General features: G+C 38.4%; 1 protein-coding gene across 2 annotated transcripts in view; it reads right to left on the reverse strand.

Moving 5' to 3' along the window:
* The window catches only part of TRPS1 (transcriptional repressor GATA binding 1), a 172,902-nt gene that overhangs the window by 145,782 nt on the left and 13,833 nt on the right, over nt 1–13,287 (reverse strand). For both annotated transcript variants that reach the window (XM_086465720.1, XM_086465721.1), the window contains exons 3-4: nt 10,464–11,593; nt 1,985–2,588 (exon numbers count right to left, since the gene is read on the reverse strand). In XM_086465720.1, the coding sequence (XP_086321846.1) occupies nt 1,985–2,588; nt 10,464–11,593 (1,734 nt within the window). The remainder of the gene's footprint in view (nt 1–1,984; nt 2,589–10,463; nt 11,594–13,287) is intronic.

Here is a 13,287-nt window from a genome sequence, read left to right on the forward strand (position 1 = left end):
AATCCACTAATAAATCCTTTTACAAACTTTATAAAAGAAAAGATGGGGTGTACACATTTTAAAATTCAAGGAACTAACTTATATACACTGTTAATACACTGTTAATTTTTCCTCTAGAAAGCCATGAAAATTACAGGTGCTTCATATTTCTGAATATCCAGAAATGATCAAAGTATTTCCAAAACGATGAAAATACTCATTTGAAAAAAAAAAAAAAAAAAAATTTCTGCTTTTGTATAAAGACTTTTAAAAAGTGTCTGAACTTAAGTTTTTAAAAGGGCGTAAGAAGCAGCCAGCGTACAGCTTCCCCTTCTGTATTCACCAATGGCTAACATTGATAAAACAATGGCCTTATTTTACCACTTACTAAGATTTTAGGCTCCAGCTACCAATCAAATTTAGACCTTTATAGAGCCGATTCTGCACACTACCATGTCCCTTTGCAGTTCTCTGTTCAGTTTGGTTTTTTCAGTCTTCAGTTGTCAAAAAATAAAATTATTTGTATTCTGATAACCCACAACATAAATGGCTCCTCTGGCCAATATGTCTGTGCATGACTAAGAACCATTGAAGTGGAATGTAACTAGCATCATACGTACAGCATGAATTCTACTGCTAGTCAGACCTATTTATATATTTTTATACATATCTTCAAATGGAGGAGAGAAATACAATCCTGCCATTCACAGTGAGCACACACCCAGGTCTGCAACAGGGAACCTGTCATACCATAACTGCTTCTCATACACTTAAAATCTAACAACAACAATAACTATTCATGACCCATTAGGTACAAAGGACTGTGGTCCTCATAACTTGCATACAGGCTTTAAGTGACAGACACATTATAGAATAACGTCAATATTTTTAAGACCACTGATTTCACTTAAAAAGAGCTTGTAAGACATATATGTATACAGAGACAGAGATACCTATGTATAATCTTAGCAGACAACAGAATAAAATGCTTATTATGCTTTTTTGTCTTCTTCTGACATGTTGTTCACTACAGTAATGTATGTTGTGGTTATAAATGTTCTTATAAAAGACAATAAAGAAAAAAAGCTGATCATCACTTCCATTCTGGTGAGGTTTGACTGTGGACTGACTGCTCCTGTAGCAAGTTTCTAGAAGTTCAGATAGGGAGCAGCCCCTGAAAACATACAGTGATGACACTAGGGTAAAGGCACTTATTCGTCTCCTTGTTCACCTTCTCAGAATTTGAGAGCTTTTCTAACCTCAGATTTCTCTACAGTGGGAAAAGCATACCTTGCTGGAAGGGGAAGTTCCTTATATATAGGTCCTTTTGTTTAAAAAAACAAAAAAAAGACAGAATAGGAATTATTTGGTGTGACAAATACTCTATTTTTCTTATCACCCAAGCTCCTCCTTTTTATCTTTTTTTTCTATTTCTTTTGCTTCCAAGGCAACCAGACAAGTGTCAAAATTGATATATAATTATGTTGCTTTACAAAAAAAAAAAAAAGAGGTTACTTTTTATTAATATTTAACTCAGGTTTCATATTCTTAGATATTTAATAATGTGAAATCTTGCTTAAGCGTGAACTGTCACACCACCACAAAATTTAAGAGGTGATTAGTTGTTTTAGTGTAACAGATGTGCAGCCTTCTGGGGTTCTAAACCTTCCTTCTTCAAATGCATCATCAACCTGCACAATTAGCAGGAATGATTAAACAAAATTCAATCATCAGAGTTAAATAGCAAAAGCAGAGGCACTTGCTTACTAATACTACATCAATACATTGTTTTCGGCAAACACTTTGGAACATTTACCTTCCAGTTTAGCTCTACAAGTTTGAGTCTTTCACTCTTTCCTTGATTTTTTTTTTTTTCCATGCACAAAAAAAAAAACCCAACCAACTACATTACTCTGGAACAGAAGAAAACATTTGCATGCTTAATTAAACATAACATACATGTAATCATAGGGGAAAAAAAAAAAAAAAAGACAGAGCTTCCTACCCGTAGTAAAGACTGGGATTCATCCTTTGCCTTGCTGTCCCCGGATCCAGGGTAGGGCTGGGTGAGCTGCCCGGCTTTCTCCGCCGCTCCGGCTGGCACGCCCTGCAGGAAGCCCTTGCTCTCCACCGCCAAGCCATAAATGGGCCGCGCAAGATGGGCAGCTTCTACGTTTGGACTATCCCTTAAAGGCTTTGGCTGCTCTTGGCCAACGGACACTGGGGTCAATAAGCCTAGACTGGTCTGTGTGTATGATGGGCTCCCTCTCAAAATGTCTGTTCCTCTCCAGGTTACACTGCGAAGATCATCACCAGGACTGTCAGTCCAACCTTTCTCCTTGAGCACTTCCTTATCTTCTATCTTTTCCCTCTTCACTATGCTGTCAGATACAGGCTCCCCCATTTTGGGGTCCGGATTAATCAGACTGTAGACCTTGAGGTCAATTTTTGGCTCCTCCTTGATAGACGAAACACTATGACTGTCCTCCCCGTTGGCTGTAGTGACGTCCATCTCCTGACAGTGCACAGTGTTGAAGTGCTCTAGTAGTGACTGAGTGTCAACAGCTGTGAAGCTGCACTGACGGCATTTGTAGCAGTTGTGTACTCTCCTGGAAGAAAACAAGAAGTGTATTAATGTGAAAGTCTCCCCTCAGCCTTCCCTCTCACAGCGGTTTTATCTACAAAGATGAAGAAAATAAATCAAACTTACAGTATGATTCCCTATAAACAAAGCAAGCAGGTTTACTTTGGTGTCTTATACAACATGGGATAAATCCTGCTGTTTTTTCCCCCCACACCTTGCAATGGCCTCGTATCATTCATTCACACTCCACTGCATTATTCTAAACTTCATATAATTTTCACTGGGATTTTGTAGTTTTTTCCTCTTCAGTTTGCTGCAATACACTTTTCACTTTCTATTGTGCTAGAAATACTGAAGTAACATATTTTTGTCAACCAAAATCAAATAGCCAGAAGGGGATGATTTTCTTTGTATAAAAAACCTCTTAGTGTAATAGAGATCTATGCTAGAAAGTTAAAAAGTTTTAAAAAAAATTCTGCACTTCCCACCAATTTCATACACTTTTGGTTGACAAAGATGATTTTGAATGGAGCTCTGGTTAACTTATGGATAAGAATACACCAAGGACAGAAGGTTGTACACAACAGACAGCACTTATTTGTTCTCTATGGACATTTTAACACAACTTTAAAAGACGCTGCTCTAAAGAAAAAGGAAAATAGTTGGCTGTGTCGCTACAAGCTGCATTTTCCTGCGTTTCAAATACAGAAATGCTTGGGTACGAGCTGTGGAGACGTGTGGAATAAAGCGCCTTCCTGTTTTTATTCTAAAAGCCTATATAAAGTACTGCATTACTAAATTATGTAAAGCATATGTTGCTACATGAGAACAACATGTTACCCATTTACTGTATCAATCATAGGAACAGAACACTGTTTATGAGCTCTATAACGCCATTATGAATAATTGTTTATAGCATAGGAGCGGTCAGAGCCCTCCATCAGGCTCCGAGCCCCAATGAGCCCGGCATCGTACCAACGCAGAGTAAAATACCGTCCCTGCCCTTCATCAAAATGTACATAACTATGTGAAAGCTTCTCCCTACAGACACACTCACACATCCACACCCCAGGCATTCCGAGTCACAACAGCGTCTTTAGCCAAGCTAAAAAACGAGCCTTTCGCTATCCACACAGGACAAAACTTGTATGAGAAATCTGTTACTGCCCTGACAACTCCAATTGTGAGAATTAATTCTTTTGAGGCCAAATCTTAGTCTCAGTGATGTAGATGGCAAAGCTCCCATTGACTTCAGTAAGAGTAGGATTTGGCTCTTGGTGCATCTGTAGAACTGGAATGATACACAAAATGTCCCTTTCAGAGTATGATAGTTTAGAAGGGACAACTTGCCAAACTTATTAAACCCCCTTGTCTTCCTTCTTTCCTTTTGTTGGAAAAACAAACCATATGTTATTTACATTGTCTGATTTTCTTGCAGTTGTGTCAGCACAGAGACATGAGTACACATTCAGATTCAAGCTTTTTAGCCCTTGTGCAATATCAGTTTTCTTTTTGTCATTTTCCGTATTTATATTCATTTTAAGGGACTACATGGGCTCATTCAGTTATGCAAAAGATAGAGTCAGCTATTCTCCACATAGCCTTATGGCAACAAAACCTACTTGTGGGAGAGCAAGCTGTGGGTTAAAATTCTGTTCTGGCTGTATTCCTTCTTCTTCATTCTACAATTGTGTTTTATTAAAATCAGCCTGTCTCTCAATGCGACTCTAATATATTCTCTCTTGCAACTTAATTCTTCTCTAAACCGAGCTTAATTCTCTTCTGAACCAAAAAAAAAAAAAAAAAAAAAAAAAAAAAGAGAGAGTGCTATCTGATCAAAACCATTTTATAAATACAAAAAGCCAAGTTATAAAGAGGGTCAGCCCTGTAAAGGTGGGATACCATCAGGGAAGTCCAAGTTAGACAGGGGCTAGTTATCTTAAAAGCCAAGTTAAACAAGACACCATTTGGGGCTAATGGCTCAACCGCATACACTCCCCATGTGAAAGTTTATCAATCCTTTGGGAGGCTACTTAGCCCTAAGTGTCTCTTGTTTAACTTGGCTATTTCAATAGCTAACCCCCTTTCCTAACTTGGCTCTCATCTACAGATATCACACCTCCAAACAGCTGATCTTTTTCTGCCTAACTTGTCTTTTTTTTATCCCCTCCTTCCACGCTGGCTGAATGTTTTTGATCAGGAGCAATATACACCTCAAGAGTGGTGCCACACTTCTGAGGGCACAAATAAATGCCAAATATTAGATGCAGTTGTAACTACATGGCTGAGGCCCAGCTAAAATCACCTTTATTACATTAAAGGTTTGTTCATTTATATTATTTATAATGGATTCAAAGAGAGTCATACAGGCATTCTTTCCTTTTTCTGTGAGAATGTGATAGGCACTGTGATGTGGAAAAGACAAGGACTGATTTAGGTAGAGAGTAACCCAACAGGATTTTTTTTTTCAGGATGCATACTTTTCTAGTATGTATTAAAAAGTCATCTCCGCTATCAACACTATAAATCTTCATACTTGTCCTGTATATTATTCTATCCCCAAGCTCCAAAAAGTAAGCTAAAGTTTATAACTGTCCAATATATGTCAAAGTCTCAACTACTAAAACAGTAACTATCATCAGCTATTACAGAACTTCTGAAAGTTGGAAACTTATTCTTCCCCAAAACAAAGCATAAAAAGAAAATGTTTTCATCTTTGACTGTTTTCACCCCACCCTGATAGCAATCAAGGAAACAAGCTGGCAATGTTTGATTTCTTTTTATACTAGAATTTAAACTTACCTCATGATTCTAAAGACCCAAGTTACACCTAGATTTGTGCACAAAGCTCCTCCAAGCTAAGCAACAAAATTTTTAAAATTCCAGTTTGCAAAGTACACAATAAACAGTACCATGCATTACCTGAAAGTTATACTCTACAGCTAAACCATGGTTATACCATCCAAAACTTTGGATTCATAAGGCGCAATACAGTGTATCGGCATGCAGCTGATCAAAGCAGAGATGTTTGAGGAAGACCTCAGTATGGAAGAAAGTGATGTAAATGAAGAAGGAAACAGCATTCTCCCTTTTGTGATCTTGCTTATATACCACTCAAGCAAACTAACAGCAGGTTCAAGCCATAAACTAGCATATCTTCAATGTGGCATTGGGATGGCAATGTCATCCCATCCACTGATGTCACTTAACATTATTATTTTCACTACAAAATTAATCAAAGACGTGAGTATTCATGGACATTAAAATATTTATGGCTCAATCCCAAGATTAAATGTCAAGGAATTCAGGCCAAACCTTTGCTGCACTGTTACATTCTGACAACTTAATAAAATCCTATCATTATTTATTTGTACCGAAATGTACTTGGATAGGGTGCTGTAAGATACAAGGATTTTTCCTTGCAAAATCTTTAAGTTGGAAAGATTAGATGGGGGTTTTTTGATGGATTTAATGTTCCTTACTTGAGCTTTCTAATAGCCTGTGATACTCCTGACACTAGTCAGTTAATTAAGTCTTGTTGACATACTTCTAACTAGTCTGAACTATTACAAAACACCATCCTCTACATAACACGTAATTTTTTTTTTTCCATTACCTGAAGACATCCCTAGGCCCTAGGGCATACAAAATATTCTAGATAAAGGTATGGCTGTCGTATCACTTCCAATTTTTTTTTGCATGTTTTGAATTTCATTATGAATATAATAATTACTAGTATTTCTCATGGAGAAACAGGCTTATAAGAAAGTTCACTTTTGGGATGGGTGCTGCGCTTAGGCTTGTGGAGAGCAGAAAATATTCACAAGGAAAGACAGCAAGCAAAGCAAGCAAGAAAATTCAGTGGAGGGTCAAAAAGGGGAAGAGAACAGGCAGAGTGGAGAGCAAGGCTGACATGAAAGGAGAGCAAAAGCCATTGGCAAGAGCAAACAAGTTCAGAGCAGTGAATTAAGGTGTCAGGAGGATGGAAAAGTCCTTGCAGCTGCTGCTATTGTTCAATGAGTGAAGTCTCCTGCTCTGCTGAAAAAACAGTAGCTTGTGGGCCTCAATTCATACTTTTGCCCTCAGCTGGCTTCTCTGGGGAGTGCCCCAAAGGCTCAACATTTCCATAAACTGCACGTCTAAGACCCTACTCTAGCTTCTGTTGCCTGACAGTCCAAGGGGGCACCCTGACACCTCTGTCCCTGACATGCAGTCCTGGTGCTGGGGTGGTGCAAGCCCCAGGTACATCTTTTATCTTTCAGAGGTAAGGAATTATTTAATTTGAAACTAAGTCAAAATTATTTTCACAAGAGAACCCTACATAACTGCTGTCATCAATATTTTCAAAATAATATGTTTATCAGAAAAATTATTCTACACTATTACCAAAGCTTATATTTCATTTGAGTCTATTTTCCTTTTGTATTTTGTCGTTGTTTAATGAATCACTATTCTATCTTTTTTTAAAAAAGAAAAAGTTTACAGCATTATCAGCATAGCATTTTTAATTACTACCAACATTGATTAAATGCCTTCTGTCAAAATCTTTTTTGACAAATAAGGATTTACAAGACAAATTCTGATTTTTGCAAAAACAAGAAGATGTAGTTTTCCTACTTCTTTCAGCAAAATAAAAAACAAACCAAAACACTTCTACAAGAAGCCTCTTTCATTTTTAAGAAAAAAGATTAAAATGTAAAAATTAAGTCTTTTGGAGCAAGTAGGAAAACAATCTCTAGACTGAGTGATCCGACACACAAAATTTCCCCAAATACTCAGTATGACTTTTATCTAAATTACAAGCATTGGCATCTTTTAGCTCATTGGAATACCAGACAGTTTTGAGGAAAAACTAAGTTTCGTAATGAACATGAAGAGTACCTGATTCCTCAGAAGTATAATGGAAAATGAGTAGTAGCAGAATTAGTAGAAAATGGAAGCCAATAAACCTTCTGGGGATTTACTTGAGTAAGCACATTTTAGTGAGATTTAAATACAAGTAAACTCAAGTGCAATGTGATTCATTAACTTCAAATTTAACTGAACAGCTCTCAAATAATCATGTCAAGAAATACTGAATGAGTATTCAGTGTAAGTATACGTTTCTGCAGACAGAAAACTTGGAAAGCAGCACTTTTACAGATGCTAATACCGTTGCAAATACATGTCTGCAAAGGAACAATATTGGGACATAGAAAATTTTTTAGCTAGCAGACAGTGAAATTGTAGATGTAGAGCCAAAAGGAAACAAAATAAAAAAGAAAATAAATTAAGCATTCTGTTCATGCGTATGACTCAAAACCGAAAATAATCAAAAATGCAGACAAAAAAATATATGAACCAAAATACGTAAGTAGCATCTGAAGGCAGCTCTGACACACATTACCAAGGGTAAACTTAAAGATGTCAATGGCAGAACACTTTCTGCCACCACATTAATACTTAGTATTACATTTACCATTCGAATCCACTCCATTATATAAATGGAAAGGTTTTAGATATACGTGCATGTATAGCACTTTAAGTACATCAGAAATACGTAACACATGGCATAACAGCTTTATTGAGATAAACTCTGATGAAGCCACAGAGAAGGCCAGCTAGGATGTGAGCTGACTCCACATAAGCATGTTTTTGTGTGTCACACAACTCCGTAACGCTACTATTTTATAGATGTTCTATTTTTTTAAAATCTGAACTATTCTGTATCTTTAGCTCATAAAACAAAGAAGGGAAAGAAAATACGTATCCAATACATTAAAACTTCTATTAAAAAAAAGAGGCCTGATAATAATAATAAAAATAAAAGCTATAATGCCCCACAAGTCTCTCTTTCCATTTGTTTTAGTTTGATAGAGTGAAAACTAGGTTATACATAGAAAAGCAATAAAACCTGCTGGTGTTTGCCATTACAGAGCACCTACCACAAACTGAACTAACTTCTGTGAAGAAGATGCACAGTGGGGGAAAACAGCAGCAGCAGATGCAGAAAAGAAACAAAACTCAAATTAAAAAGCGGGGAGGGCAGGAGAAAGGGAAAGAAGTTGGCAGTTATGGGGATGTTGTACTTTGCTTCAATTACACAACATCCGCAGAGTACTCAATAATGTCACAGACCAAAGGCTTAACAAAATACATTGTCTGAGTGTCTTAAACAGAACAGACTAATTTTAGACAAACAAGTTGAGATTTGAACGCTTAAGTGCATCTCTTGATTTTCCAAAGTGCAGTTCCCTGTGACAACTGCCAGAGCCACAGGGTGCTGAGCCCTCCAAAGGAGAAGCTACTGCTACCCCGTCTCTGACTTAGCACTTAATTTTGAAAGTCATGGCTTCGCCTTTCCTTGGGAAAAAGGGTTTTAACTAGGCATGCTTGTTAAAACTTAAATTACCAGCTGCAGCAAAATAAGAGTGTTTTTTTTCAGTCAACGAGCCATTTCAATCTTCCAGTTATTTAACCACTAAAAAAAGATCGTGCCATGCCCCAGTGGCGGACAAAGTGCTGCCTATGGAGTTCTACAGCATGGCTCAAAGCTGCTATAATAATGCTTGGAACTTAGATACCACTTTTCATCTTCAAAGCAGTTTACAAACATTAACTAATTAATCCGCACAACATCCCTCAGGCCCACTTGGATCAGAAATGGGGCACTGCATGCTGGGACCTGAATCCTCTGTGGGCCCTAGCTCCAAATTAAAGATGAGCAATCTGCTTGCTCCTTCTTTTTTTTTTTTTTTTTTTTTTTAAATAGACTCCTGATACATTGCCAATGCAGCCCTCTGTTGGGCAACATTTGGATGCCCCCAGCTTTAATCTCTATTAAAGTATCAAGCCCCAGTCTGCCTTTGTTAATTTTGGATGTCTTGGAATCTATTAAACGTGGCACAGTTTCTTGAGCTTTTAACAAAGCTTTAGCTTTGAAAATCCATCTTCTTTTGTCTTCATTCTAGCTGGCTTCCATGCAAAGATCTTTTAGATGAGATAGATACTGAGTTTTCCGTTGTTGTTGACGCATTAGCCTTAACTATTAACATATTCAGCATGATTTTCTAATATTTAACATCGCTTTTGCAGCGGCACATAACTGTTTCTTTACAAAGCCTAAGAGCCAGCTCCTCCTCCGATGTAAACTGGACTGCCAGTTTACAACAGCCCAGGAACTGACCCAAGAAGTTTAGCAGGGAGTTGGCTGCCACTATGACATTGTGTCAGACTGAGTCAGGAGACTGGCTGCATCCATCTCCAAATAGGAACATTAGCATTTAAAATAAATAGAATGACACTGTAAACCAGCAACACGAAAATAAGCATCTGCAAAAGGATCTTGGGGGATGACATCAACAGACAAAAGAGTGTCTGCTCCCAGTGTGAAACCAACACCAAAACAGCAGTGGAATGCTCTTAAACTAATTATTGCGTTGCTGGACTTGGGAATGGAAAATACTACAAAAAGGTAGTACATTGAAGCGCTGTTATGGAGCATGAAAGGATTCATAGTCTATCTTGGAAAGTAAAGCCATTTGTGTTCCCCTACTGAATGAAGATGCCAGCTTTCTGGTAAAAAGCCGAAACTAAAATAGTACCTAAAAGATTCTGGGTGGAAAATAGTTGACCAAACCTCAAATATGCTGGAACTTCAGCATCCGCACACAAATCCAAATCACTCTCTTCTTTGCACAGGTTTAAACGCATAATTAAATCTACCAACTTAGCTGGTGGTTTTCCAAAACAAAGTGGATGTTGGATTCAACTCTGGCTGTAAAGATTTATATCTACAGGCATTCATATTTTGATTTCCAGTTTCCTCAAATGTTTGGGGAAGGGTGACATTTAATTAAGGAACTATGAGAGGGCTGTTTGTTTGGGTTCCTGTCATTAATCATTTGAAACTTCACTGTACCTGTAGTGTCGGGAAATCTCTTCTTCCACCTGGGTGGTAAAGTCACATTTGGTACATGAGTGTTCTTTGTTCTCCTTGAGTGTCAGCGGCCCCTCTGCCCCTGGCAGGGCATTTGTTTCTGGTTTGACATCAGACGCTTGGGCTTCATGTGCATTCTCATAGTGGAGCAGAAGAACATCCACGTCGGGAGTGGAGAATGAGCACTGATGGCACTGGTGTTTGACTCTAGAGCTTCCTGTCACCCCTGGAGACAGGTGCAAAAGCAAGAGAGCACAGTGGGAACAATTACTTTTTCTGCAAGCAAATGGGTAAGTAATTTCTCCAAGGTGCTTTTCTGGGCTGCAGAGGCCTCGGGGACAGAACTGACAGTGCTTAATGGTACATTTATGAATGTTGTGTAGCTGCTGATAGTGACGGAGAAGTGGGCCCACCACTATTACATCGGGGCCATGGCTCTTTGAGTACCTAAAATCACAGAACTGACAGTTGTAGCTTGTCACCATGCTGTCCTCTGCTCCTTTGCTAGTCAATTCTTTCTTTTTTGCCACACTCGCACCCTTTTCTGTCTTTGTCACTAACTCCCCATCTGCATTTTTGGCTAGATCATTCTGGTTAATGACAGATCCCCTAGAAAGCTTATCATTCAGATCTGGGTGAAGGCTTCCTGCCTGGCTTCCCCCATGCTGTTTGCTGTAATGTTCTAATAGTTTCAGTGAGCTGGACGATTCACAGCTGAAACTGCAAAATTTACACCAGTAGTAACTGGTTGTATCGGTACCATTTTGTCTAGAGGAATCTATTGGCTTGATGGGCACCGAATATCCAACTGGTGTATCATCTCCTGCTTTTACAGTGATTCTGTCTTGCCACTTCCCCAAGTCTCCAGAATCACACGGTCGAAGAGTAGGACTGGATTTATTGGAGTTTTTCTCTGAAGTTTTACCAGAATCAGAGGAGGGAAGGGCTGCTTTCATTTTGTTTGGGTGAGTCTGTAAGAAGTGTTGCTCTAGTTCAGTGGAGGAGTTGCCCATGTAGGTGAAATTGCAGAATTTGCAGCGGAAGTACTTGGTGTTGCCTTGGCAATCTGGAGTTTTCCGCCCAATTCCAATGAAGGTTCCACCTAAAGTAACCTGTGAATAAACAATAAGGTCATTTAACTCCACTGTATATTTATTCAAACAGCAAGGAAGAAAAGGGGAAAAAAGAAAAAGGAGAAATAGAGTGTAATTAACTCATAAGCCTCTTTCATTAATCATCACCACCTTTTTTATTGTACTAATGTAGTAAGATATCACACATATACCCTCACGTATTTAGTATTTGTTGAAGATTTTGAAATGTTTCACATAGCTGAATGTATATTCCATACCAACAATAAATGTATTTATTTGAGGAAACTGAGGCGCATGTACACAACATGCTTAAATTTTAATTCAGTGTTCTCTGATAGCACTGTTCCTTCCTTCACTAAATCATGTCATTGACAGAAGATCCAATAACCAGTTCCCATACCCCTGAACCCTTTTGAGGGGACTGCTGGGAGTCTATGCCAGGTCTGGAACAAAAGAACGGGCCAGCCTTCAGTCTTTTTCTTTCAATATACTTACATGTTTTAATCATACTCATGCTTAACAGTCCAAGAGAATTGCTTTTTAAATATAAGCAAACAAAAACTAAATTTGAAATAACCAATTCAGTTTGCTGGGTCAGAGTATAACCAATTTTTACAAAGACCATTCCTACAGGAGTATCCAGTATCCGCCAGGATGCCTTTTAACACAGCCGTAGTGGCTGATGTCTGAAATAAAAGGCGGTTTTCTCAAAGATTACTCAGGGCAGACATTCTCAAAGGAAATCTTCTGTTCCGCTCATGCACAGAGCTCAGTTTAGCAAAACAAGGATGGAAAAACTATAGTAGAAATATGGCATGTGCCAAAGAAACCTACCACACCCAAGTCCATGACAGCACTAACTAAAAAAAAAAAAAAAAAAAAAAATGGTAGGTAGGTCTACTTAACTGTTCTCATGATCTCTGAGCAAAGTGGTCTGCAGGAAGGAAACAAGGCTTCCAGGGCTTATGTTACTACATGCTGTGTTCTCACAGCAGGCCGGCCTGCCCTTCCCAGGAGTGCACCACACCTGCCTGTGACATCAGGGGGAGATTTGCTGCTCCTGTACAACTGGTTTCAAGGCCAAAGAAAGACTCTCCTGACAAAAATGTCATCATTGCACTGTTTCTTTTCCTGAATAGTAAATAGTGTACAGCATACAGAAGATAATTCCTCTTCACACCCAAAATCCACAGACATCTACTCCTTTGCCATCATCTGGTCTACACCACTACATCAAAGACAGGGCTGGAACCTTCCTTGTGCCACATTCTCAATTTTTACACCCAAGAAATGCCTTACAGACAACATAAAATTTCCACACAGGAGTTGACTTCCATTCTCCCAACCAGTAAGTGTATCACTAGATTTCTGCAGGATTCAGTTGTAATGCACTAGGCAAATGGTGTAATTATTTTTCTTGTCCTCAACAGCTGTGCCACAAAGAAAACATGTGATCACTGCTCGTTCAGTATCACACCATACGAAAAGACTCAGACATACAGAGAGCCTGAAATGCAAACATTTTTAAATGCATATAATATAAAAGCCTTTTAGCCATTTAGCTCAGAGAATGAGATGCTATCCTTTGTATCTCATCAGAATTGAACATGTATAGTGAGTCAATGAGTTGCTAAACCATGATATAATGAGCTGCTCCTATTCAGCATCCTTTTTTTTTTTTTAAGAAAGCCCAAGTCCCATATGCTGGTTAA

The sequence above is a fragment of the Leptosomus discolor genome, chromosome 5 (genome assembly GCF_034619465.1).
Source record: "Leptosomus discolor isolate bLepDis1 chromosome 5, bLepDis1.hap2, whole genome shotgun sequence".
Classification (NCBI taxonomy): Eukaryota; Metazoa; Chordata; class Aves; order Leptosomiformes; family Leptosomidae; genus Leptosomus; species Leptosomus discolor.